The following is a 20,808-nucleotide window of genomic DNA, read 5'->3' on the forward strand; positions in this document are numbered from 1 at the left end:
TGTTGCCCCAATAAATCATTAGAGTTGTAAACTAAAAAGGTACCTTTATATTTAACATACTGCTTCCTTTGGTAACCAGTATTTCCTACTGCTGGAATTACATTTGCTTGTCGGTCTTCTTTTTCTTTTTACCCTTGATGGGCAGAGGGCCGGGATTCTTGAAAATGGTGCTGCAAAGTATAATAAAGGTAATTAAGTATAGTTCTAGTTAGTTGAAGTTTAAATTATACTCACTGGCAAGTGGTGCATATGGGACTGTATTTGCAGAAGACCGAGAGGCAAACCGAGCAGACGTAGCCAATGTCAATGAGCTCACGATGGCAGAAGCAGGAGGCGCGGTAGTCCACCTTGGGCGGTGGCGGCAGGACCAGCTTGTGACGGATCTGCGGGGCGGGCAGGAAGACCCACAGGAGGTACTGCAGCAGGCCGTCCAGCTGGGTGACCTTGAGGAACTGTCCGGAGGTAATGTCACAGCCTTGCTGGAGCAGACTGAGGGTCTTGTCCAGGGCGCAGGTATCGATCGTAATGCCCAGTTTCTGGGCGGTGAAGAAGACGTTCATGAACGTCATGTACTGCGAGGCACACTCGTTGCTGCCGGTGAGGACCAGGATGCGGGAATGCATCTTGACGCCAGGAGCCAGATTCCTCTGGAGCTGTACGGGAGTATTTCGTTTTAGATTTGGTTTCCCCAAGGTTATTCCTAGCTATTCTTTACCCTTGATATGTAGCACAGCGCCATGGACATGCTGCCGGCCAGGAGACTCTCACAAGGAGCACTGAGCCGTGGTGCGTTCATCAGGATGCTGCCCAGCTGCTGTTTTACCGTCTTCTCTACCAGATTAAACGCCTCGTACTGCCCATCCATTTGGCGCAGCTCCACTTGTCTTCTGGGCAGCGGATACAGGAAGTTTCTGTAATGGAAGAGCCATTAGCTGGTGCTCATGTGTGGCAGCGTCTACTCACGTGGCATGGTGGGAGCAGGATACCACAGCCAGTTTGTTCTGGGCCTTCTGCATCAGGTGAGCATTCCCGAAGGCAATCACCGCCTCCAGGATTTGCGTGAGGTTCTGTGGGTTCTGGCGCACGAAGTGCTGGGAGGGGTTCGTGTCCAGCACGATTACCAAGAGGTCGATGCATGATTCGGCTGCAAATTGCGTTCATAAAGCATTGTTTTCATTCGATTCTAGCTTAAAACAAATACCTTCCTTGCTCGCTGATTGATCCGCTTCCATTTTCGCCGGCAATGTTATCGCTAGAGATGCGCACCAATCGATGTTTGCAGTAGGGTAGCACAATAAACTTACGTTTTGTTTATTGAACACAAATCGGTCTCACCACCAGCCGCCTTCGATCAAGCTGCTATCGTTATCGCAGCCACCTATCGTTTGATTCGCTGGGCGTTTCACAATTTTTTTTGCGAATCACAACAAAGCTCCACAAAGGACACGATGCTCGTTCTGGTACTCGGCGACCTGCACATTCCGCACCGGTGCAGCAGCCTGCCGGCCAAGTTCAAGAAGCTGCTGGTGCCGGGCCGCATCCATCACATCCTGGCCACCGGAAACATCTGCACCAAGGAGTCGTACGACTACCTGAAGTCCCTGGCCAATGATGTGCACATAGTGCGCGGCGACTTCGACGAGAACCTGACGTATCCGGAGCAGAAGGTGGTCACGGTGGGCCAGTTCCGGATCGGCCTGTGCCACGGCCACCAGGTGGTTCCCCGCGGAGACCCCGAGGCGCTGGCCCTCATCCAGCGGCAACTGGACGTGGACATCCTGATCACGGGGCACACGTACAAGTTCGAGGCCTACGAGCACGGCAACAAGTTCTACATCAATCCGGGCTCGGCCACGGGCGCCTTCAACCCACTGGACACCAATGTGGTGCCCTCGTTCGTGCTGATGGACATCCAGAGCACCACGGTGGTCACGTACGTGTACCAGCTGATCGGCGACGAGGTCAAAGTGGAGCGCATCGAGTACAAGAAGATCTAGGGTCCTAGTATTAGCCACCAGCCATTCCCCTCCAATCCAATCCCTGACCCACGCATTCTGAGCTCGGCTTCATTAAAGAAATTGTAAATGTACGTAGCAATAAATCAAGTTCTCATTTTTTTATCTGATAAAAAATGCTAGCACCTTGTTTAAATAGAGAATAAAAGTACGAACGGACGAAAGTGGAGTTTTAGATTTAATGCAATAATAAACGAATACAAAGTAAGAAAAACACCCCCGAAATTGGGTTACTCCCACAATAATCTGATAAAAAAGTTTAAATTTTATTAAATAGAATATAAAAAGGAGTTACATCTGATGATCGAGTAAAGAGTCTGCTTAAAAGTGCGGAGTTTCTCATTTCAACACACATTCTCGATATAAATACATTGGGTTCGGTTTGTGGCCATCGCTTTTCCATCGAAATAAATTATATAAATACTTTCCACGAGCCAGGACAGCAATGTTTGTTTGGCAACATCATCAATACGAAAAGTTTGATCTAAAAATCTCTGAATTACGAAAACTGCACTTAGATTAAATACAATTATGATTGCTGCTGACGACAGTTGGAAAAGCAACGAACTGGATTCCCGAGGAGGGGAACCGCCTTAGCCGAGGCTGTCCACGCACACAGTCTTCAGGGTCTTGCCGGCAATCGTGGTCTTATACTGCTCCGGTAAAGCCAACTCGGTCTGGAAATCACAAAAATATAAACGACTGAAGACAAGAGAAAAATTTTTGAACTCACATAATCGCCGCTGTCGTCGGGCAACAGGATGTTCATCTCCGAGGACTTGGAGTTGACGATCTCCACGCCCAGCGAGTCTTTGGACAGATACATCTGGCAGCCGTCGGTCTTGTCGATCGATACCGTCGGCACCGAGCCGAGCACCTGCATCTGCACGCTCTGGCAGTTGACGAACTCCACGGAGGCCACCACGGAGTCGAACAGCAGGGAGCACTTCTTGCAGGAGTCGAAGACGATGTTGTTCACCTTGCCCTTGACGGTCAGAGTGGATCCCTCGCACCTGAACACATACACCACGTTGTTCATCTCGGCGTTCTCCACCAGCAGCCCGGTGTTGTTCTTCTGGTACTCGATGATCCACTTCTTTCCGTCGCGCTCGAAAACGGGCGCCTTGGCTTGCGCAGCAGGTGGAGCAGCAACGGCCTTGCTGCCGCCCGACTGGGCTGGCGATTTGAACGGAGCCGGTCCAGTGCGCAGAGATGGATTTTTGTGGGTCTGCATGTCGCCAGTGACCTTCTTCAAGCCTGTGGGTTCATCGAAACATACATGTTCTTACTATAGGAGCACTAAACCATATTTTCGGTGGCTGCTCACCCTTGGTGATGTCGGCACCCTGGTTGATCTGGGCGAAGAGGGCGCTGCGATCATCCCCGGCGCTGTCCAGCTTGAGGGCACTCAGATCCAGCATGGGTGGCGGTGGGGGCAGACCACCGGGTGGCGGTGGTGGCGGGGCACCTCCGGCGGGGGCCGCTCCCTTGCCGGACCACACCAAGCCCGTGGTGTGGTACTGCCGGATGTAGGCCTGCAGTTCGGTGAGCGTCTGCACCCAGGCGCGGGCCCACTCCACATGCGTGACATCCTTCTCCTTCCACTCCTTGAGCACGCGGTTCGTGTAGAACTGGCCGGCGTCGTTCATCTCCTTGACATAGGGACCCGGGGTCTTCTCCACGCACACCCAGCCCAAGGCGGGAATGCTTTCGCTGATGGCCGACAGGTGGTTGAAGAAGGGCGAGGAGCGGTGCTTCTCGCGGAAGTCCTGGATGGCGCTGATCTGCGTCGAGGTCGGCTTCAGGAGCTCCGCCTGCTTGGGCTGCGCCGGCTGGGCAATCTGGGTGGCCAGCGTCACGTACTGCAGTTGGGAGCTGTTGCGGAATTCAACGATGGCATTATTACTCTTTACCCATAGATGACTCATCCAGACTGACTCACCCAAAGGCGCTCCTCACGAGCTCCGCATGCTGCGCCACATCGCCGCCAATTTTGGCGGAGAGGGTTAGGTATTGGCTCAGCGGACCCGCCACAATGTCCTCGAATCCGGCGACACTCATGTTGCTGCTGGGCGGCGAGGGGGGTGGAGGTGGTGTCTCTGCTTTTTCAAAAACTGGAAGAGCTTCCTCAACCTCTGCTTCTTCTTCGGCTGGCGGGGGCGGGAGTGTGGGCGTGGGCAGTTCTATCGGCTGTGGCGCTGTTAGAGTCCGTTCCAATCGGTCGACGAGGGTCTCCAGTCGCTCGCAAATGCTCTCCAAGTGGTCGACGGCGGCCGAGGGCTTGGCTTCCGGCTCGTTATCTGAACCAGAATGACGCGGAGGAGAACGGCAAATGGTTAGTTCGTTTGGCAATTATCTCCAATTATTCAAATAACACTGAGTTTATAAAGAAAGTAACTTGAGTGAGATGATGCTTCAGCGTGATAAACCCCGTGAATCGTGCACTCACAATATCTGACAAAAAGGCGATATAAACTAAGGTGTCTCGAGAGGAATACCTCATCACGAGCTTGTGGATGATGATGAACTGGTGCGCTTAATACTTTTAACGTTCAATATGCAAAAAGAGCTAATCCCAACGAGTGAAAGTAATAAACCACATGCAAAAACGGCACAAGACAACGAAAAATCAAAAGAGAGAAGAACTAAGTTGAACCTTTAAACGGAAACACTTGACTTGCGAACCTATTGGCCATCGGGAAGTTAAGTGAATCGCTAGACTCTCAAAACTCCTTCGAAAGTCAAGCATCCGCTTAAATTACTGCTGAGATCGAAAAAAGAAACAAAAGAATCGGACTCTATCGAAGCTTGCATACCCCGCACGGCCACGCTATGCTCCACAGCCGCATGGGCGGCCCGCAGGAGCTCCGTGTAGAGACGCTGGCGCTTCAGCTCCAGCTCGTCGCGTCCCACCGGCGTGACCGGGGGCTCGATGCAGCCGCTGGACATGGAACGAGGTCAGAGGAGACGATGTACTAGCAATTCAAAGCGGGGCTGGGAATGCAAGGGTCGACCTGTTCTGGTTTCAGCTTAACTAGATGGATATCTGGGGCGTGAAACCAGAACAGGATCTTGGCTAAGCATACATGTCGTTCAGGCGCTCGTCGTCGAACCACGAGGGCAATCCGTGGGCAAAGAAGAGTGTTTCCGAGACGACATCCCCCTCGATGTAGGGTGCACACATGCTCTCCCGCTTCGGTGGCGGCAGGGAGTCGGAGAACACCTCGTCGTCGTCCAGCAGGGAGCCCTGATTCTGGCTGGCCAGCAGGAGCAGTGGCAGTGGATCCGGCTCGATGATCTCCGCCCGGTTGCTGATGTTCACCTTCTTCTTGATCGACTGATGCGTGGAGTTGTGCCTGGACAGGCAGCTCTTGGTGGGCGGCGGCTGCGGAGGCGGTGTGGTCGGCGTCACCGTCGCCACCACCACCACTTCGTCCGCCTCCTCCGCGTCGCCGCTGGTCATCGAGGCAGGTGGTGCCGTGGATGTGGAAGAGTGCGTGGAGCGGGCCAGTGGCTCCGGTTCTTTGGGTGCTGGTGCTGGATTTGCTGGTGGTGCTTTGCTAGCCGCTTCAGCCTGAGTTGGTTGGGCTGTGGAAGTGTTGCTTAAGATTACTCTACATGAAGCGACGAATTACAGAGACGGTCATCAAGGAAAGCGCCGATACTTAAGTTGATTACTTCACTTCACTCTCTGTTCACCTGGCTTCCTGGGTTCATTATGTTCATTTATCGCATTTAAAAGGCAGCATTTACCATGGTTTTCCATGATGTCATGGTCACTGATAGATTGAGTAGTTAGTTTTTACTGCTCACCTTTGATTATAGAATCTATAAAAAGTTGCATTTTCTTTCTAAATATTTCCTAAAACGGTAGAAGATTGACCTTCATTTTAGTTTCTATATTCGTCACGTAAGCTTTAAGTCACTACTATATACTATACGTTCACTTTGACGGATGAGCACGATCTAAGTGCTCAACAAAAACATGTATGCAATGTCATTAGCTATTCCTCATTAATCAACTGAGAATCGGCGCAATTCCTTGATATTCTTAGGTATAAAATTCACAAAAATAAACCGAAGAGAAAGCACAGGGAAGACAACTCAAAAGTAAACAGAAAAGGACACTCCAGGCAGCCGGAGTGCCTGGTTTGAAATGAAAGGAATCAGAAGTGGTGGTCAGCTGCAGTGGCAGTGCAGTGAGTGAGAGCCGGCCGGATACGGCTCTTCGTTCCGGAGAGCAGACAAAAGCCGAGACAGCTGTTGAGCTCGAAGGCCGGAGAACGCGAATAGATGGGGTGGTGGGTAAATACTTAGGGTTGCGTCAGTACCAGTGTTTGGCTGGGTGCTGGGCTCATCCTCGGGATTATGCGCTTCCAAGGGCTCCTTTTCTGGTTTCACAGGCTCTGGCTCCTCCTTCGGAGTTCCTGGCTTGCCGTTCAGCTGGGGTTCCTCCTTTTCGGTGGCCTGTCCTCCGTTCTCCTCCTCCGCACTCCGTTTTTCTCTCTCCTTCTTGCCCGCCTTGGGGTTCGATCGGCAGCAGGAGAACATTTTGCAGTCGCTTGGCTGGGCTTTTCCGGTGCTCAACACTCTAGATACGAATCAAGCACATTATGTAAGTTCCGTGGCTGGACTGCGGATGCCCGTGAAGCTCAAGCGGCGGTCACAACACTGACGGCACACCAAGCCAAGTCGAATCAGTAGAAGCAGCAACAGCAGCAGCCATACAAGACACTCAACGGGTTTCCAAAGGACGTGGCCACTCCTTGCTCACTGTGTACATATATCCAGTGTGTGGCCCGAATGTATTGGCACATTAAAAAGGTCCTCCGAGTTGTCCGCGCCTCCAACTGGGTCAAGTGACTGCCGACCAAGCACGGAACCAAATGACACACAAATGCGATTACACACGGAGAACAGAACACACCCTAAACGAAGCGCACGCCCACACACTCGGATTCGATTGGATTTCGAACTCGAACTCGAAGGACTCAACAGGACTCTGTTAGGAGAGCTCCGCTGTTAACTGTTGAGTTTCGCCGCCTTGTTGGGCTACTCCGCTCTGCTTTTGACCATTTGGGGCCAGCCACCGACTGGCAATGAAATCTGTTTCATTAATAACCGCTTTTGGCCTGGCATGCAGGATTTTGTGCCAGCTCCGGCGATGTCTTGCACTTTTGCAGCAGAGAAAGCTTACGGTCCAGGCGGAAAATGGAAAACTCTCCGAGAGAGTTGCGCAGACACCACTGTGATTTCGTGATACCCTCCTTGCCACGGGTGGCGCGACTTAAGTGAAGGAACACCACGCCGATCCCATAGTTTTATCATGTAAGGCATGGCAGGGTTTGCCTATCAATTAGTTTTGACAACCCCAAGTTATCTTTACTATTTGGAAAGTTTCCAGGAATGATCGAGAATGAAACTATGTTTCCATTTGGAGCATGAACATAGCTTTGAAAGCTTAATAATAGAGAGACGCAATGATCATATCTTGGCCGGCTATATAAGAGTTGAGTTATTTGTAAAGCAGAAGGGTATAAAGACGTCGACATAGCTCAAACTTCCAGTTTTTGTTTTGGCCTTAGTGCAATGGGTTTATTGCACCGGCGACGTTGTTTTTGTCTTTAAGTAGCTTAAAACAAATGGCTGGCAATTAGAGTGGGAAATGCATCAGTAGCCGGTGGATTGGAGGGAGGGGAAGTAAGCCGAGATTCAACTTTCGCCTGGCGATACTAGTTCTCCTTGCAGTCTTGATGCGTTTTCTGCGGCAGATGCGTTTGTTGCGTGCAGAAAGCAAAGAAGAAATGGGAAAAAACTAGAAACCAAGAAGATTAAATGTCTGCAGCTGAGGAACCGTTATTCCCGCCGCGAGAGTGTGTGTGAGCTCGAATTACCAGGGGGGAGGGGGGTCCGTAATGGTGGAAGGAAAATCGCCCACCTTATAAGGCGAGGTGTTATTTTCTTCCACCGAAATCGAGTGAGTGGTAATCTCTGCCGATTTTCAATCGCGATTCGCTGATAAAAGCGTTTTGGCCAACTTTTTGACTCATTCGCGCACGAACACAAGCAAACGTGTTTGCTCTTGCGTAAACTACATACATACATGCATGCATATATCAACTATGTGTCTGTGAGTCAGCGAAACAAAAACAAAAAATGGCCACAACAGCTGAGTAGTTACTTTTTCTTATCGGGGGTTAACAATCGCAATGGCAGCTGCTAAGGGTTAATTTGCATACACTTGCTGGCAGGCAATGAATTAGTTGTGTTTTTATGCCATGGAATCGGATATGAAATCATCGTTAAAAATACACCAAGTAGATTTAATTTTACAAACAACATGAATCACACAAAAATAGCCATCACACAGCTGTCTCTTGTCTTTTTGGCTCTCTTCGCAGTTGTTGTTGTTGTGTGTGTACAAACACCCACAGCCTGCATCACACACACACGCTCAAATTCGTGACAGCACCACCCACCCCTCCCCGATAACCGTTAATTCCGCAGACACTTTCAGCCGGCGAATGGGAGAAAAGAAATTGCGAAAAATAGCAAAGCCCCGCTTAAATGAACGCTTTAAGCAAAAATCAGGCGTTACTCACCTTCTTTTGTTGCTGATGAATTTGCAAGGATCTGCAGTTGTATTCCAATTAGAACTGACGAGAAGCTGAGTAGCGAACACCGGCGAAATGGCGAAAATAATAACTTGGCGTGGCCTTTGGTGGGACCAGGCGTACATTCGTGGAAATAGTCAAACGATTTAACCCTTATGTGTGTGGCAAGAATACTAAAAGTATATGAAACAACAAATTTTAGACTTAAGAAAAGGTTGGGTTTTTATGCATAAAATATAATATAAGAGCAATAACTAATCTTATAAGCTAATTCTATAATTATTTGCAATGCATTAAACACTTTTCGACAAACATGTCAACAAACTATATTTTGATTGTACACGGTACATTTCTATTAGAATTCATCTTAAGAAATTGACGCTATTTCTCGTTCTGCAAACTTTTTTTTTTGAATCGTTTATATTGTGTGTTTAATCCAATAGAATGTTATTCCCTTCTTACTAAGTCAACCATATTCATTAAATAATCAAGGCGCGTGTTTTATTTTTTAAGTTCGTTTTTAATAATAAAGTTGCTCCAGAATTTGCAAGTGGCCCCTTGATATTTGGCGGAATCCGGCGCCTGGTCACACTGAGGAACACGTATTTTCATATTCTTGCGAAGCGCATCGCTTAAAACTTGATTACGCTCGGATAACAAGATGCACCCGCGTCCCAAGTGACTGAACAGGTAGCGAAGTGACCCTGGATGAGCGTGGGTAGGCAGCCGGCACCTCTGGAAAGCCCTAATCCCAGGTCCGCCACCCGTTTGCAGGTTATGTCCGCTTGTGTACACTGCGACGGGAAACCGAAGAAGCAACAGGAGCGGATTCCTGGCAGAATAGACAACCGCTGGACGAGAAACCGCCCCTGACCTGCGCAACATGATCGAGGTGCTGTGCCTGCTGCTGGGCAGGATCCTGCTGCTTCTGGTCGGCGGCTACGAACTGATGTGGCGGCTCCGAGAGCGCCTCAATGCACTGGTCGTCCGGTCATATGACCTTTGGCGCAGCAGAGCGGCACGTGAGGCGCACGAGCGGCGCGTGCTCGCCGACTGCCGCTCCCAGTTGACCAAGACGCCGCAGCATCTGGTCCTGGTTATCTCCCCCGGGGATGCCGGCGTGGATGCGGTGCTCCTCAGCAGGATCTTCGACTTTGCCCTGGACGTGGGCATCAAACACGTCAGCCTGTACGACAGGCGGGCGAAAGGCAGGGGCTACGTGGACATGGCCGATCTCTGTCGGTCCACCAGCGCGGACACGGGCAGCTGCTTAAAGTGGCCACCCGTAGCCAGTCCCAGCAAACTGGAGAACCAGCCCAAAAACGGACAAAAGACAAATGGTTATGTGAACGGTTCACATTCCCCTCAACTGCAGGTGAGTGGCGTCGTCTGATAAGCCGTGATTAGTAATGGACTTTAGAACGATGTCGGAAATTCCCTTACAAGTGGTCTGCACTAAACTTTTTGTTTAATTTGCTGAATGATAGAAGTAATCATCATTCACATGATTATTTCACAAGCCAAACATTTGTTTAAAATACACATTCTTCGTGCTGAGAACCAGTTTCAACTTTGTATCCATTAAAACCTTTGTAAGGGTATAGCAACGTAATCGATTCCCGGAATTAGTCGTTGCCTTATCAGTTTTTAATTGACTTTTCGGCTTCCGCGTCTTTCAGCTCCATCAAATCAGCGCCTCCGACGGCCATGCCCTGATCGCCGACGTCTGCCGCGAGTTGTACGAAGGCAGGGAGACGGACTTGGTGCAGAGTTTACTTAAGCAGAAGCGCGAAGCGCTGACGGAGCAGATCAGCGACATGCTGAGCAAGCGACTCGGGTTCGAGGCCCCGGAGCCGGAGCTGGGCATCGTGTTCGCCCGGCAGACGTGCACCTACGGCCTGCTTCCCTGGCACGCGCGCTTCACCGAGTTCCACACGCACCCCAGCGGACGCCACTTCGACGTGGAGGCGTTCGCCAGCATCCTGTGCAAGTACTCGCGGTGCGAGCAGCGGTGGGGCACGTAGGCACATCGTTCGCGTTCGGGAAGCGACACCCTTATATTAACTAGTTACCTTAACATTATGTAAATTATCGCCAGGAATTCCTTTTAGTTCGTAAGAGTAAAGAGAGTGTATTGTTCACATGAAAGTGTCTTTTGCTGGACAGGATCGTGCGTTTCGAATCGGATCTAATATCCAATGGCGGAGCAACGCAGCAGCTCGTATCTTGTACATAATATTCGATCTTTATTGAGAGACGTTTTGCAAGGCGCAACTAGATGAGTATATGTAAGTGGGCAGACTTAAGCGCTATGGTTAGAAGTATTGTATTGCTTTCCGTTCAAGTTCCATCTCCGACGCTCCGCAGCTCTACTCCTGGCCGGCCTCAGCGTGGCGCTTGGACAGGAGATTGACGTCGGTCAGATACGTGTTCTTGTCGATGTTGTGCGGGCCGGGACCCGTGGGCATCCGCTCGTGGAGGCCGTGGAAGGAGTTGCGCAGATCCTCGAGGGAGTCGGCCAGGCCCTTCTTGATGCTGGCGAACTCGGTGGACATGAGCGACAGCTTGCCCAGCAGATAGTTGAGGTTCTCGTCCATGTCGATCATGTGCTTCTTGGTCTCCTCCACGCGGCTGCCGAGACCCATCATGGTGATGAGAGTGCTGTTGTTGTAGCCATCGGAAGCGGACTGGATCTCTCCGAGCATCAGCCGGCTCTGGCTGATCTCGCCGGCCATGATCTCGATGCGGTGCCACACCTGGTTCAGCTCCGTTTCCAGCAGTCCGCTGATGTTCTTGTTCGCCTCCTGCTGGATGCTGACCACCGCGCCGTCCAGCGACGAGAAGCGCTCCTTCAGCAGCCCGCTCAGCGTGGCCATTTCCTCCGCCAGCAGCTTGCCCACCCGCTGCACCACGTTCAGTGTGCCGAAGTCCACCTTGCGCTGCGTGTCCAGCACGACCTCCGAGTTGGTCATCATGATGTTGTTGAACTTGCCGAGCGCCTCCAGGCCCTCGTTCAGCTTGGCATTGCTCTCGTTCGTCGAGGCGAAGTGCTTGTTGAGGATGCCCACGTCCGCGGACAGCTGGCGAACGTCCGCCTGGATGTTGGCCTCCGCCTGCTGCAGTCGCTCCGTGGCCTCCGTCGCAGCTGTGTGCATAAAAGGGAAAGAGGAAGTGGATGTGGATTGACCCCCAGCTGCGAAAACTTCTACACTCACCTGACTTCTGAACCACCGAGGACTCGCTCTTCAGCTGCGCCAGCGCATTCAGGGTATCGTTGTTCAGTTCCTGGATGTAGGCGCGATCCTTCTCGCTCAGGTCAAGCGGAGCAGCTGGACGCTGCACAGTCTCGCTCAGCGCGGTCACCTTGCCGCCCAGCGAGGTGAGACGCTCCAGGAGTTGGGCCTCGAACTCAGCGTTCTTCGGAGGAGCGGCGGTGGTCACGCTGGCCGCGTGCTCCTGCAGCTTGGCCTCGATCTGGGACAGCAGCTCCGGTGCCTTGGGCAGACCCTCGAGGCGCTTCTGTGTCTGGTCAGCCGCCTTCTGGCTGCTTTCCTTGAGGGCGGCCACGCTGGCCGACAACTTCTGGATCTCCTCGAGCAGCTTGGCGTTGAGGCGCTTCTGATCCTCCAGGAACTCCTTGGGAATGGCGGGTGCGGCGGGCGCGGCTGGGGGAGCGATCAGGTTGGCGCTGACCGGCGGCCTCTTGAAGCACTCGTCGTTCTCCCGCATCCATTTGAACATGTGCTCCGTGGCCTGGTTGAAGCGGTCCGACTGCGAGTTGTACTTCTCCTCTTGCTGGGGATCGGATCAGTTTGGATGATAACATCTAATCCCCCCTTATGGCTGACTTACCGTGATCAGCATGGTCTCTATCTGGCTGACCCGCTCGTCCAGGCGCCCGAAGATCCCATTGATGGGCTCCAGGCTCTTCTGGCCCTTCTGGAGCGACTGCAGCGCCTTCTTGAGCAGCTCGCCCAACGCACGCTCGCGATGCTCGTGCCGCTCCAGCTTATTGTCCAGCTGGTTGTAGGAGTAGATCAGCGACTGGATCGTTCCGCGCAGCTCCTCGTTGCTGCAAAGGGCAATGGTGGTGGGGAGGGGGTTAGGGTTAGTGGCTTAATTTTAGCCTCGCTGCGGACCATTAATCATCGGAGTGGGGGAGGGCAGATGGCAGCGGGACCACCACCATGATGGCGCGTCTATAAATATTGAGGGCTGGGATCTCAGGGTCAGGAGCCCTCCACTCTAAACGCTGTTTGTGTGAACTGCATTGATGCCGATGGATGTGGCATGGCTATGTGTGGCCGTGGAGGGGGAACACGGAACACATGCCCATTTGCATGGGCGAGCACTGGGAGCTCTGGGAGCACTCCCCCATTCCCAGCCAGAGTCCCAAAATAAACAAACAAATAGGCGCAGCGCCAACATCTTGGCTCCCTTTGAAGTCACCACTCACTACTGGGGAGTGGGAGTGGCTGTGCATGGGCTGCATCCATACTCCACGTCCCACAACCATGATGCACACATGCGACGGCCCCAGGCGCCGACAACTGCACTTAGTTTGAAGTCTGGGCACAGTGGAGGGCATTATGAGCGGCTGTGGGATGGCCCGGGAACCAGAACCACTCCGCGATGTGTGACATGTGTCAAGACCATAAAACCGGAGGGCTGCAGTTGTGGTTCCTCGAATCCACCATGGGCATAGATGGTTTGAGCACCCAATTACCGCCCCTCCAAGAGATTCAAACGCAGAACTTGAAGTGGCATTGGATCAATTGGGTCTAGAAACTGAAGATCTGAGTGATTTTACGACGCTAATGGAAGTTTCCGATGGAGTTGGGCAATCAATAATGTGTATGGAATACCAGGAGTGTTGGTATTAAATGGTTTAAGGGAAGGGTTCCACTATGTCATTGGACCAAAGATCTACTTGTTCGAGCTTTTCCCCGAAAATGGATGCAATCTACTTACGAGACCAATCCAGCGGCGATGGGTTGCCATTGGGCGAGGGCAACTAACGCCAGGAGCACTAATTGGAGAGGGCGACTTCCTCCGGACATCGTGGGTTTGGTGCGTCGATGCGATCTTAAATTGGTAGCGAGTCCACTGCGTGTTGGTGACCTGGGGAAAACGAAAACGAAATCGATATCGAACAGAAACGGGGGATTGAGGATGGGTAGCGATGGCGCCTCCGTTCGCCGCCAGTGGATGCGGATACTTCCTCTGGAGCTGCGTCGGCGACTGTTTATCGCCAGCGACAATGGGGTAAACAAATGTAGGCTAATTTATGTGCCATATTTGCGGCGGTGCAGGCGAGCAATAAAGAAATGCCAGTGGAACAAAGCGGATTGGTTCCTTGTCCGGATGGACCTCGCTAAAAATATATATGTGTGTGTACATATGTGGATGCGATATTGTTCTTGTGGCGATAAACAAATGACGCGAATTATCCGCTGGACACTGCATGTGCCAGATGCAATCTCCTCCTCGCGGGAAGAAGGGAGGAAGTGGAGTATTCGGGAAATTGGGTCAGAAATGAGCGAGTGAAATTCGCGAGGGCAAATCGAAATTACAATAAGAGCGACCAGTAGCCATCGCAATTTCCCCGGAGATTGCTGTAGGTTGAACATATTCGCGGCGATAAGGATTGGGTTAGAGGTTGACGAATTGAGAGGGGTGCACGAAAAGTTCTGGCCTCGCTCACTAATCGCACATTGAACCAGGTAGATACGGAAAAACTCACCCTTGGCGGAAATTGAATGGTTCAAGTTCGAAGAGTAGCCTCTGTCTTCACACACACTTGGATCACTTGGGTCGAAAACTTGGTGGTGGTGCTCCACCAATCGAACTGGACGTCCTAACAGCTCGAGTTGCGAACGAGGAATGATGCTGGGCCAGCCGACTTTTCCGGAGCAGCTGTGGATCCGTGCTCCTCCCCGATAGTGGATCCTCTCTCTCCGCTCTCAGTCGCTCATGCGTTCAGCAATTAAAATGGGAGATGATGAGTGGATGAGTTGATGCGATGAGTTCCCGCATGGAGTCAAGTCGGGGTGCCGACGAATCAAAATTCAATTTATTCTAATACAAAATCATCGAGCGCAATGCAGACAAATGATATGGACGGCGAAATCAAAGCCAATTAAAAGCTAGCATCCCAAATCGATTGGTTGAGTTACTTATTTATTTGTCCCAATATAATCTAATTCCGCTGGGGGCGATTCCCGGAAATTTTATTCAAAAATGGGTAAATAAGTCTATTTGGCGTTTTGTTTACTTTTGGAGAAGAAAGTTACATAAGCTCAATTAATAAGTAATTCGTTTTCATAATCATCAAGATTGTATATTATCAAGATAGTAAATTCCACACTTTAAATATTTGAATTTCGGTTTGGCGCCAAGCCATGGACATAAAGCATTCACCCGAAACAATAAACCGTTATTCGCTGCGCTGCGAATGGCACTTCAGCTGGAGCAGAAGAAGAAGATGCATAAATAACACTAAATTGGAGAAAACATAAATAAAGCGTTGAACAAATTTAATTAAGCTACGAAATGCCCACCTTAATAGCGCTGGATGCATCGCTATCGATGCTGCGCCCGGTGCCGGGAAGAAATGAGCACACCTACCAGTCGCTGGCCAGCAAGGGCATCCAGCATCTGCTGGACAATCTCACGGCGGCCGGCAAAATGGAGCACGTTGCTCTGCTCTCCTACTCGACGACGGCGGAACTGAAGGTGGACTTCACGCGGGACTACGACCAGGTGCGGCAGGCGGTCAAGAAGGTGGAGCCCGTGGACAAGGCCTGCCTGATGAGCATGCTCAAGGCGGTGGTGTCCATCATGTCGCCGTGGGGCAACCAGAACATCCTGCAGGTGGTGGTCTTTACGGACTGCGGCCTCGGCTTTGGCAACACCTCGATCACGGGCTTCCTGGAGGCCTACGCCGAAAAGGAGTCGGAGCCGGAATTCGGCTTCCTGAAGACTCTGGCCAACTACAACCTGAACTTCATCTGTCTGGGCCTGCACAGCGATTACTACTTTACCAGGGGATTGGCGGTGTACCAGCAGCTGCTGGACAAGGTCTCACTGAAGGGTGAGCTGCACTCTATTCAAAGATATTCATGTATCTAATGGTGACCCTACGTTTCCAGGCCAGCTCTTCATGACAAAGCCCGCCAAGAGCAGCGATGCAGTCGAGGGAAATCCCAATCCCAACCCGAACCCCAGCCACAAAAGCGAACTGGGCCGCACTACGGTCTTCGAACTAATTGAACGTCTCTGCGAGGCCAGCTACAAGAGTTCGGAGGTGACCCTGAAGTGCGGCAGCTACTTCCGCATGGAGGCACCTGTTCTGCTCTGGCCACCGACGGCTCCGTATGAGCAAAAGTCCCACATCTTCGGCCGAGAACCCACCATTCGCCACACAGACCAGAAGATTGAGGTGTGTGGCTTCCTGGCCCTTTCAGACATTGGATCACCGGCCACCCTGAGTCGACACTGGGTGCTGCCCAAAGTGGAGCGGGAGAAGAGCGGCGGCAGTCGGAGGTCCGGAAACCTGAGCGCAGCGGCCAAGCCACCGAAACTCAATCTGGATACCAGCAATCCGAACTACGAGCTGGAGAAGCTGGAAGCCGATATCAAGGAGTTTTACGCCAAGGATTCGAAAGACACGGAGGAAAGTGGCGACGATGATGTGACCATTGTCTTGAAACCAGGTCCCCAGACAGAGCATCAAAAAGAAAACTTGTGCGTCCTCCTTCATGGAGCCCTCAAAATGGAGAACATGGCCGCTCTGGTTCGAGTGGGGGACAAGTGGTACGGATTCATATATGCATTCACCGACAGCAAGAAGAAGTCGAACCTGATGTTGAACATACTTCCACCCGGCACGAACGTGATTCCCTGGCTGGGAGATCTGGAGTCGCTGGGCTTCCCCGAGGACTTGGCGCCCGGAGAGACAGCCAGTTTTCCGGTGCGTGCCGACCGCAGATCCTATTCGCAGAGCAGTGTGGTGTGGATACGACAGGCCAGCCTGCAGTCCGACGTCCAGAAGGTACTGCGACACGCCAAGAAGATGCCCGACAAGACGCAGCACTTCTACAAGGAGCTCAATCGGATCCGCCGCGCTGCCCTGGCGCTGGGATTCGTCGAGTTGCTCGAGGCTCTGGCCATGCTGCTGGAGAAGGAGTGCGCCCATCTCAGCCTGAATGGAGCCAGCAACGACTGCACCCTGCAGCTGCAGCACGCCGCCACGGAGCTGAGGAAGACCTCGAACAGAGACATCAAGTCCACGATTGTTCCGCTCCAGAAAGTGGGTGCATCGGATGCGGGCAGCACGGCTGCCACGGCTCCCGCTCCTTCATACATGTATTGAACATTTATTACGACCTTACTCTAAGACTGTGTTTATTTTGTAATACAAATATTCGTAAAAATTTAAATCGTTTAAAAGTTCGGGTTTTAATGAAAGCGTAACGGTACATTTCGGCTCTTTCCGTTTGCTCTTCACAGCACTGGCAGCTGTGCGTTATCGTTATCGATGACCAAATAATATAGTAACAATATATCTCGTAAAAATAATAACAATGGGAAGTCCAGAATTGCCTTCAGATCCCGGTCAAGAGGGACTTCCCACCCCACCGGTTGACCATCCAAGGGGAGGAGTGGAGAGCGAGGAGGACGATGATTCGGATGCCTACGACGGCTACCAACCACTCGCCTTGGATGATGAGAACGATGCAGCGGATCCCGAGGAGATTTCCAGGGAGCACGAGACCCCGTCCGCAGATAATGACGAGGATGTTGACCTGATGACTGCCCCAGTCACCCACGGAGACCCCAACATGCCTGACATTGAGCCCGCTGACGTTGAAATCGAGAGACAAGTCTGGAGTGAGCCGAGACCCAGGGAACTCCAAATGGATCTGGATAAAACACGAACGGAACAGGTAAGATATTCCAATTTACAATTGCGAGACATACCAGCAATTTTCATCCCGACACTCCAGATACTCAAAGCCATGTCCACGATAACGTTACCCAACATCACAGTGCCGGAATGGGCCAAGGGAGTGCCCGAGGAGCATTGGAAGCATGAGCTGCTGGACCGGATTAACAACCGACACCATCCACCCGAACCCTCAACGTCGTCGTCGCGCGAAAGTCATCAGCATTCCAAGAAAGAATAGCGTTTGTTTTGTATATTTAGAAAAAAGTTCTCCAATATATGTATAATTTAGAATGATCATAAGAAGTTGGTTGGCGGAGATCCTAGAACACAGCCAGCAGGGCCTGGCCCACAGAATTCACCTTGCTGAAGTTCTTGTCCTGCGGAGTAGAGGTGAGTTTCCTCAGCTTGTCCATCACATAGTCCACGGACACCACCTGCGCAATGGTCTCCTGACCGCACGAAGTGGTGGTCAGGTTGCCGATGGCCTGCATGGATCGGTAGCACGCCTCCAAGTCCATGGTCCACTTGAGCAGCTCCACAACACCGGAGGTGACCATATGACACACCTCCGACTTCGCCGCGTTCAGAGTCTGGGAGATTGTGAGGTTCAAATAGAAGGTGGCCACGGCAATTTGCAGATTGGCACTGCCCGTCTTGATGGCTCCCACGAGTTCGATGATCTCCGCCAGACGGGACATCACATGTTGCCGACCGGTGGCGTGGCTCATGCTGTTGGCCAGGCAGCGCACCGCCATGAGCTGGTTGGCTCCCGAGCCGCTCAATTGAGGGATAACGGTCGCTAGGAAGTTGTGACTGTTGTTCAGGACACTGAAGATGGCTTCATTCCGCACGGCCAGGCGAACGATGTCCAGCACGGGGAACTGCATGGATGCTGGCCACTTCAGCAGGATGGCCAGAGCTTCCAGGGAAGTCAGATCGAGCTCAGGCGATTGATCGGTTAGTTTGATTACGGCCAACAAGACTTCCTCTCCCACTTTTCCATCAGGTAGGCTTAGCTTGCCATTGAACTCCCTGCCAAAGAGATGTAGGGATTAGTTGGGGAATAGCTGACGAAATAACTGAACCCACATCATTTTCTCTAGCACCTTCTTGGCATCACAGGTGTCGAAGGTGCGGTAGTTGCTGACGGGAAAGTGTTTGTCTCCAGACCGCACAAAGTTCACATCCACCTGCGACTGAGCGTTGCTACTCGCTGTGGAGTAACTCGAGGCTCCAGTGAAGGGATCCAAATTGCCGCCGCTCCGCATATTGGTGTGGCTCGATCCAGGAACATAGCGGGAGCCACCAGTAAATGGATCCTGATAGCCGGTTGGCGCCTGCTCCATCAGCCCGGGCCCACCTTCCGCGTTCTTTATAATAAAGTTGGCCACCTGGTCGAGGTAGGCCTGTGGGAGGTTATGGCGATGGATGAAGGTCTGGGCCGCCTGCCACGGATCTTCGCTGCGGTTGTAGGGCAACTTGATAGGTGGCTCCGTGTCCGAGATGTCCACGCTGAACACAAAGTCGTACTCCTTGCCCTCGTGCAGTTTCTTGCCGGAGTTCGCCTGCGTTCCTCCAGATGCGCCGCTTACATCGCCAACCAGGTTCCAGTTACCCAGTGTCCAGCTGTAGCACTTCACGGAACCATCGGCATGGCGCACCATCTTCGTTTGACCCTCGCGCGTTCCATTCGACAGAAGAGCCTCCGGACCTGGAAGGCTGGAGAAGGATAACCGTATGTTTAGTCCTATAACAGAGATTAACTTGTAGCTTACTCAGTTTTCTTGATGCCACCAATCTCCTCGTTAATCTGAGACTTTCTGGTTGCCACTTCCAAGTCGAAAGCTTTAAGGACTGCTTCGCTTGCTTGGCGAGCAGGAACGTGGCTGAATACCCTCACCACACCATCGCTACATCCGGTGACAATGTCCCCGTTATTTAGGCACGTTACGGACCACACTGAAATGCCGGGATGGATGATGGGTGCTCCCAGCTCTTCGCCGGTGATCACATTCCACATGCGCAACGTGCTGTCCTCGCCGGAGGAGACCACCACTTGGTCGCCCAGAGCCTTATTGTGAGCCATGGAGTAGATGTAGTTGGTGTGTCCGTTCATCTCGCGCACACACTCGCCATCCTCGTTCCAGAAGCGGAGAACAGCGTCATTTCCGCACGAGAGGAGAGTGTTCGCATCCAATCCCATGACACCCCTCACGCAATCCGTGTGCCCCTTGAGCAGACGCAGCTTCTCGCCCTTCGCGTTCCAGTAATAGATGTTCTTATCCGCACCACCGGTCACATACTTTCGCTGCTCCTTCAAGGTGGCCACCGCCCAAACCGCCGCCTCGTGTCCCTCTAAAGCAACAAAGGACACATCCCCCGCCTCGCTGATGGTCCACACCCGAGCGGTCTTGTCCCAGCTGCCGCTGATGAGGCTCCGTGGCTCCAATCCTGCCGAGAGAGCACACACTGTGGACTCGTGACCCTTGAGGGTCAACAGGGGCACAAAGCCGTCATGCTTGTAGATGCAGATGGTGGCGTCGTTGCTGGACGTGCAGATCCACTGCTCCGACTCCAGGAAGCAGATGTACGAGATGAAGTTCTTGTGGTCCTGCAGAGTAAGGCTCTCCACGTACTCGTTCCTATGGGGATCGAATGCAGTTTAGTATGTTTATAATTAATAGCGACCAGACAAAGCCAAAACTCACCCATGGGGCTTCCAGACTTTGGTGCTCTTGTCCCGAGAACCGGACAGAATGGTCTGTCCACCTTCCGGAGTTGGAGGTCCCACCGCCACCGCCCGCACATCCATGCTGTGGCCCAGGAGCTCGCAGCTCAGCTTGTAGTTGTCCAACGATGGCTCCATGCTTGTTGTCCTGCTCTTCCTGTTATCCTGTTTTAGCAGCTCCGGTCAAGAAATGTTACTTTGTTTGCCGGCTGTCAGCGATTTTGCCATTCGGTGCGAAAAAATCGCACACTCAGATAGTGGTGGACCGATCCGATGGGTTTGAGGTCAATAGACGATAGTTTCTGAATATTCTAATGTCTAATCTATTAATTAAGAAGTAAATATGTTGGGTATTCGAAATATGTAATGTCCTTTAAAATTGAATATTAAATTTTTAATTAGGTCAAATACTGACAGTTATGGTACGATTATAATTTGTTCTCAAAATTTACGATTTCAAAGAAATTCATGAAGGTGGTAGTGTTGGTAAGGTTATCTATG

General features: G+C 51.9%; 8 protein-coding genes across 12 annotated transcripts; 4 read left to right on the forward strand and 4 right to left on the reverse strand.

Moving 5' to 3' along the window:
* Positions 1–24: 24 nt before the first annotated feature.
* Positions 25–1,301, reverse strand: LOC117135234 (general transcription factor IIH subunit 3). Its single transcript, XM_033295356.1, has 5 exons — positions 1,202–1,301; positions 964–1,144; positions 716–911; positions 235–653; positions 25–170 (listed from the first exon to the last, which is right to left on the reverse strand). The coding sequence occupies exons 1-5, from the start codon at positions 1,230–1,232 to the stop codon at positions 98–100; spliced, it is 900 nt and encodes a 299-aa protein (XP_033151247.1). The 5' UTR covers positions 1,233–1,301; the 3' UTR covers positions 25–97.
* Positions 1,302–1,356: 55 nt separating this feature from the next.
* LOC117135235 (vacuolar protein sorting-associated protein 29) lies at positions 1,357–2,260 on the forward strand. Its single transcript, XM_033295357.1, has one exon. The coding sequence runs from the start codon at positions 1,449–1,451 to the stop codon at positions 1,995–1,997; it is 549 nt and encodes a 182-aa protein (XP_033151248.1). The 5' UTR covers positions 1,357–1,448; the 3' UTR covers positions 1,998–2,260.
* On the reverse strand, positions 2,261–8,726 carry LOC117135231 (adenylyl cyclase-associated protein 1). 3 transcript variants are annotated; one of them, XM_033295352.1, is made up of 5 exons: positions 8,618–8,726; positions 3,958–4,315; positions 3,343–3,890; positions 2,749–3,272; positions 2,261–2,692 (listed from the first exon to the last, which is right to left on the reverse strand). In XM_033295352.1, exons 2-5 carry the CDS (start codon positions 4,074–4,076, stop codon positions 2,609–2,611), a joined length of 1,275 nt encoding a protein of 424 aa, XP_033151243.1. In that variant the 5' UTR covers positions 4,077–4,315; positions 8,618–8,726; the 3' UTR covers positions 2,261–2,608. The 3 variants fall into 3 exon arrangements, with proteins under 3 accessions (XP_033151243.1, XP_033151241.1, XP_033151244.1); XM_033295350.1 differs by lacking the exon at positions 8,618–8,726 and adding an exon at positions 6,347–7,101; XM_033295353.1 differs by lacking the exons at positions 2,261–2,692; positions 2,749–3,272; positions 3,343–3,890; positions 3,958–4,315; positions 8,618–8,726 and adding exons at positions 4,325–4,956; positions 5,102–5,603; positions 6,347–8,570.
* A 459-nt stretch (positions 8,727–9,185) lies between these two features.
* On the forward strand, positions 9,186–10,770 carry LOC117145346 (dehydrodolichyl diphosphate synthase complex subunit NUS1). 3 transcript variants are annotated; one of them, XM_033310973.1, is made up of 3 exons: positions 9,186–9,347; positions 9,404–10,004; positions 10,309–10,770. In XM_033310973.1, exons 2-3 carry the CDS (start codon positions 9,513–9,515, stop codon positions 10,651–10,653), a joined length of 837 nt encoding a protein of 278 aa, XP_033166864.1. In that variant the 5' UTR covers positions 9,186–9,347; positions 9,404–9,512; the 3' UTR covers positions 10,654–10,770. The 3 variants fall into 3 exon arrangements, with proteins under 3 accessions (XP_033166864.1, XP_033166873.1, XP_033166856.1); XM_033310982.1 differs by having other exon boundaries at positions 9,186–9,319; XM_033310965.1 differs by having other exon boundaries at positions 9,186–10,004.
* Positions 10,771–10,848: 78 nt separating this feature from the next.
* LOC117145338 lies at positions 10,849–14,519 on the reverse strand. Its single transcript, XM_033310953.1, has 5 exons — positions 14,373–14,519; positions 13,601–13,750; positions 12,482–12,701; positions 11,845–12,424; positions 10,849–11,774 (listed from the first exon to the last, which is right to left on the reverse strand). Exons 2-5 carry the CDS (start codon positions 13,687–13,689, stop codon positions 10,999–11,001), a joined length of 1,665 nt encoding a protein of 554 aa, XP_033166844.1. The 5' UTR covers positions 13,690–13,750; positions 14,373–14,519; the 3' UTR covers positions 10,849–10,998.
* A 565-nt stretch (positions 14,520–15,084) lies between these two features.
* Positions 15,085–17,080, forward strand: LOC117150925 (integrator complex subunit 14). The gene is made up of 2 exons (XM_033318090.1): positions 15,085–15,722; positions 15,781–17,080. The coding sequence occupies exons 1-2, from the start codon at positions 15,182–15,184 to the stop codon at positions 17,001–17,003; spliced, it is 1,764 nt and encodes a 587-aa protein (XP_033173981.1). The 5' UTR covers positions 15,085–15,181; the 3' UTR covers positions 17,004–17,080.
* Positions 17,081–17,113: 33 nt separating this feature from the next.
* LOC117150974 lies at positions 17,114–17,873 on the forward strand. The gene is made up of 2 exons (XM_033318161.1): positions 17,114–17,577; positions 17,638–17,873. The coding sequence occupies exons 1-2, from the start codon at positions 17,215–17,217 to the stop codon at positions 17,815–17,817; spliced, it is 543 nt and encodes a 180-aa protein (XP_033174052.1). The 5' UTR covers positions 17,114–17,214; the 3' UTR covers positions 17,818–17,873.
* Positions 17,815–20,571, reverse strand: LOC117150919 (phospholipase A-2-activating protein). The gene is made up of 4 exons (XM_033318078.1): positions 20,288–20,571; positions 19,355–20,221; positions 18,669–19,298; positions 17,815–18,611 (listed from the first exon to the last, which is right to left on the reverse strand). Exons 1-4 carry the CDS (start codon positions 20,443–20,445, stop codon positions 17,900–17,902), a joined length of 2,367 nt encoding a protein of 788 aa, XP_033173969.1. The 5' UTR covers positions 20,446–20,571; the 3' UTR covers positions 17,815–17,899.
* Between the last annotated feature and the right edge of the window lie 237 nt (positions 20,572–20,808).

Source organism: Drosophila mauritiana, chromosome 2L (assembly GCF_004382145.1).
Source record: "Drosophila mauritiana strain mau12 chromosome 2L, ASM438214v1, whole genome shotgun sequence".
Taxonomy (NCBI): domain Eukaryota; kingdom Metazoa; phylum Arthropoda; class Insecta; order Diptera; family Drosophilidae; genus Drosophila; species Drosophila mauritiana.

Coding starts and splice junctions, on each gene's coding strand:
- LOC117135234 (XM_033295356.1), bottom strand. CDS start 1,232: ATGGAAGCGGATCAATCAGCGAGCAAGGAAG. Junction 1,145..1,201: donor TCAATCAGCGAGCAAGGAAG/GTATTTGTTTTA, acceptor CGCAATTTGCAG/CCGAATCATGCATCGACCTC. Junction 654..715: donor CGCTGTGCTACATATCAAGG/GTAAAGAATAGC, acceptor ACTCCCGTACAG/CTCCAGAGGAATCTGGCTCC.
- LOC117135235 (XM_033295357.1), top strand. CDS start 1,449: ATGCTCGTTCTGGTACTCGGCGACCTGCACATTCCGCACCGGTGCAGC.
- LOC117135231 (XM_033295350.1), bottom strand. CDS start 6,566: ATGTTCTCCTGCTGCCGATCGAACCCCAAGGCGGGCAAGAAGGAGAGA. Junction 3,891..3,957: donor CTCGTGAGGAGCGCCTTTGG/GTGAGTCAGTCT, acceptor ATTCCGCAACAG/CTCCCAACTGCAGTACGTGA. Junction 3,273..3,342: donor GGGTGCCGACATCACCAAGG/GTGAGCAGCCAC, acceptor ATGAACCCACAG/GCTTGAAGAAGGTCACTGGC.
- LOC117145346 (XM_033310965.1), top strand. CDS start 9,513: ATGATCGAGGTGCTGTGCCTGCTGCTGGGCAGGATCCTGCTGCTTCTG. Junction 10,005..10,308: donor CACATTCCCCTCAACTGCAG/GTGAGTGGCGTC, acceptor CGCGTCTTTCAG/CTCCATCAAATCAGCGCCTC.
- LOC117145338 (XM_033310953.1), bottom strand. CDS start 13,689: ATGTCCGGAGGAAGTCGCCCTCTCCAATTAGTGCTCCTGGCGTTAGTT. Junction 12,425..12,481: donor TAGAGACCATGCTGATCACG/GTAAGTCAGCCA, acceptor TCCGATCCCCAG/CAAGAGGAGAAGTACAACTC. Junction 11,775..11,844: donor CTCGGTGGTTCAGAAGTCAG/GTGAGTGTAGAA, acceptor TTATGCACACAG/CTGCGACGGAGGCCACGGAG.
- LOC117150925 (XM_033318090.1), top strand. CDS start 15,182: ATGCCCACCTTAATAGCGCTGGATGCATCGCTATCGATGCTGCGCCCG. Junction 15,723..15,780: donor GGACAAGGTCTCACTGAAGG/GTGAGCTGCACT, acceptor CTACGTTTCCAG/GCCAGCTCTTCATGACAAAG.
- LOC117150974 (XM_033318161.1), top strand. CDS start 17,215: ATGGGAAGTCCAGAATTGCCTTCAGATCCCGGTCAAGAGGGACTTCCC. Junction 17,578..17,637: donor ATAAAACACGAACGGAACAG/GTAAGATATTCC, acceptor CCGACACTCCAG/ATACTCAAAGCCATGTCCAC.
- LOC117150919 (XM_033318078.1), bottom strand. CDS start 20,445: ATGGAGCCATCGTTGGACAACTACAAGCTGAGCTGCGAGCTCCTGGGC. Junction 20,222..20,287: donor AAAGTCTGGAAGCCCCATGG/GTGAGTTTTGGC, acceptor CGATCCCCATAG/GAACGAGTACGTGGAGAGCC. Junction 19,299..19,354: donor GGTGGCATCAAGAAAACTGA/GTAAGCTACAAG, acceptor ATCCTTCTCCAG/CCTTCCAGGTCCGGAGGCTC.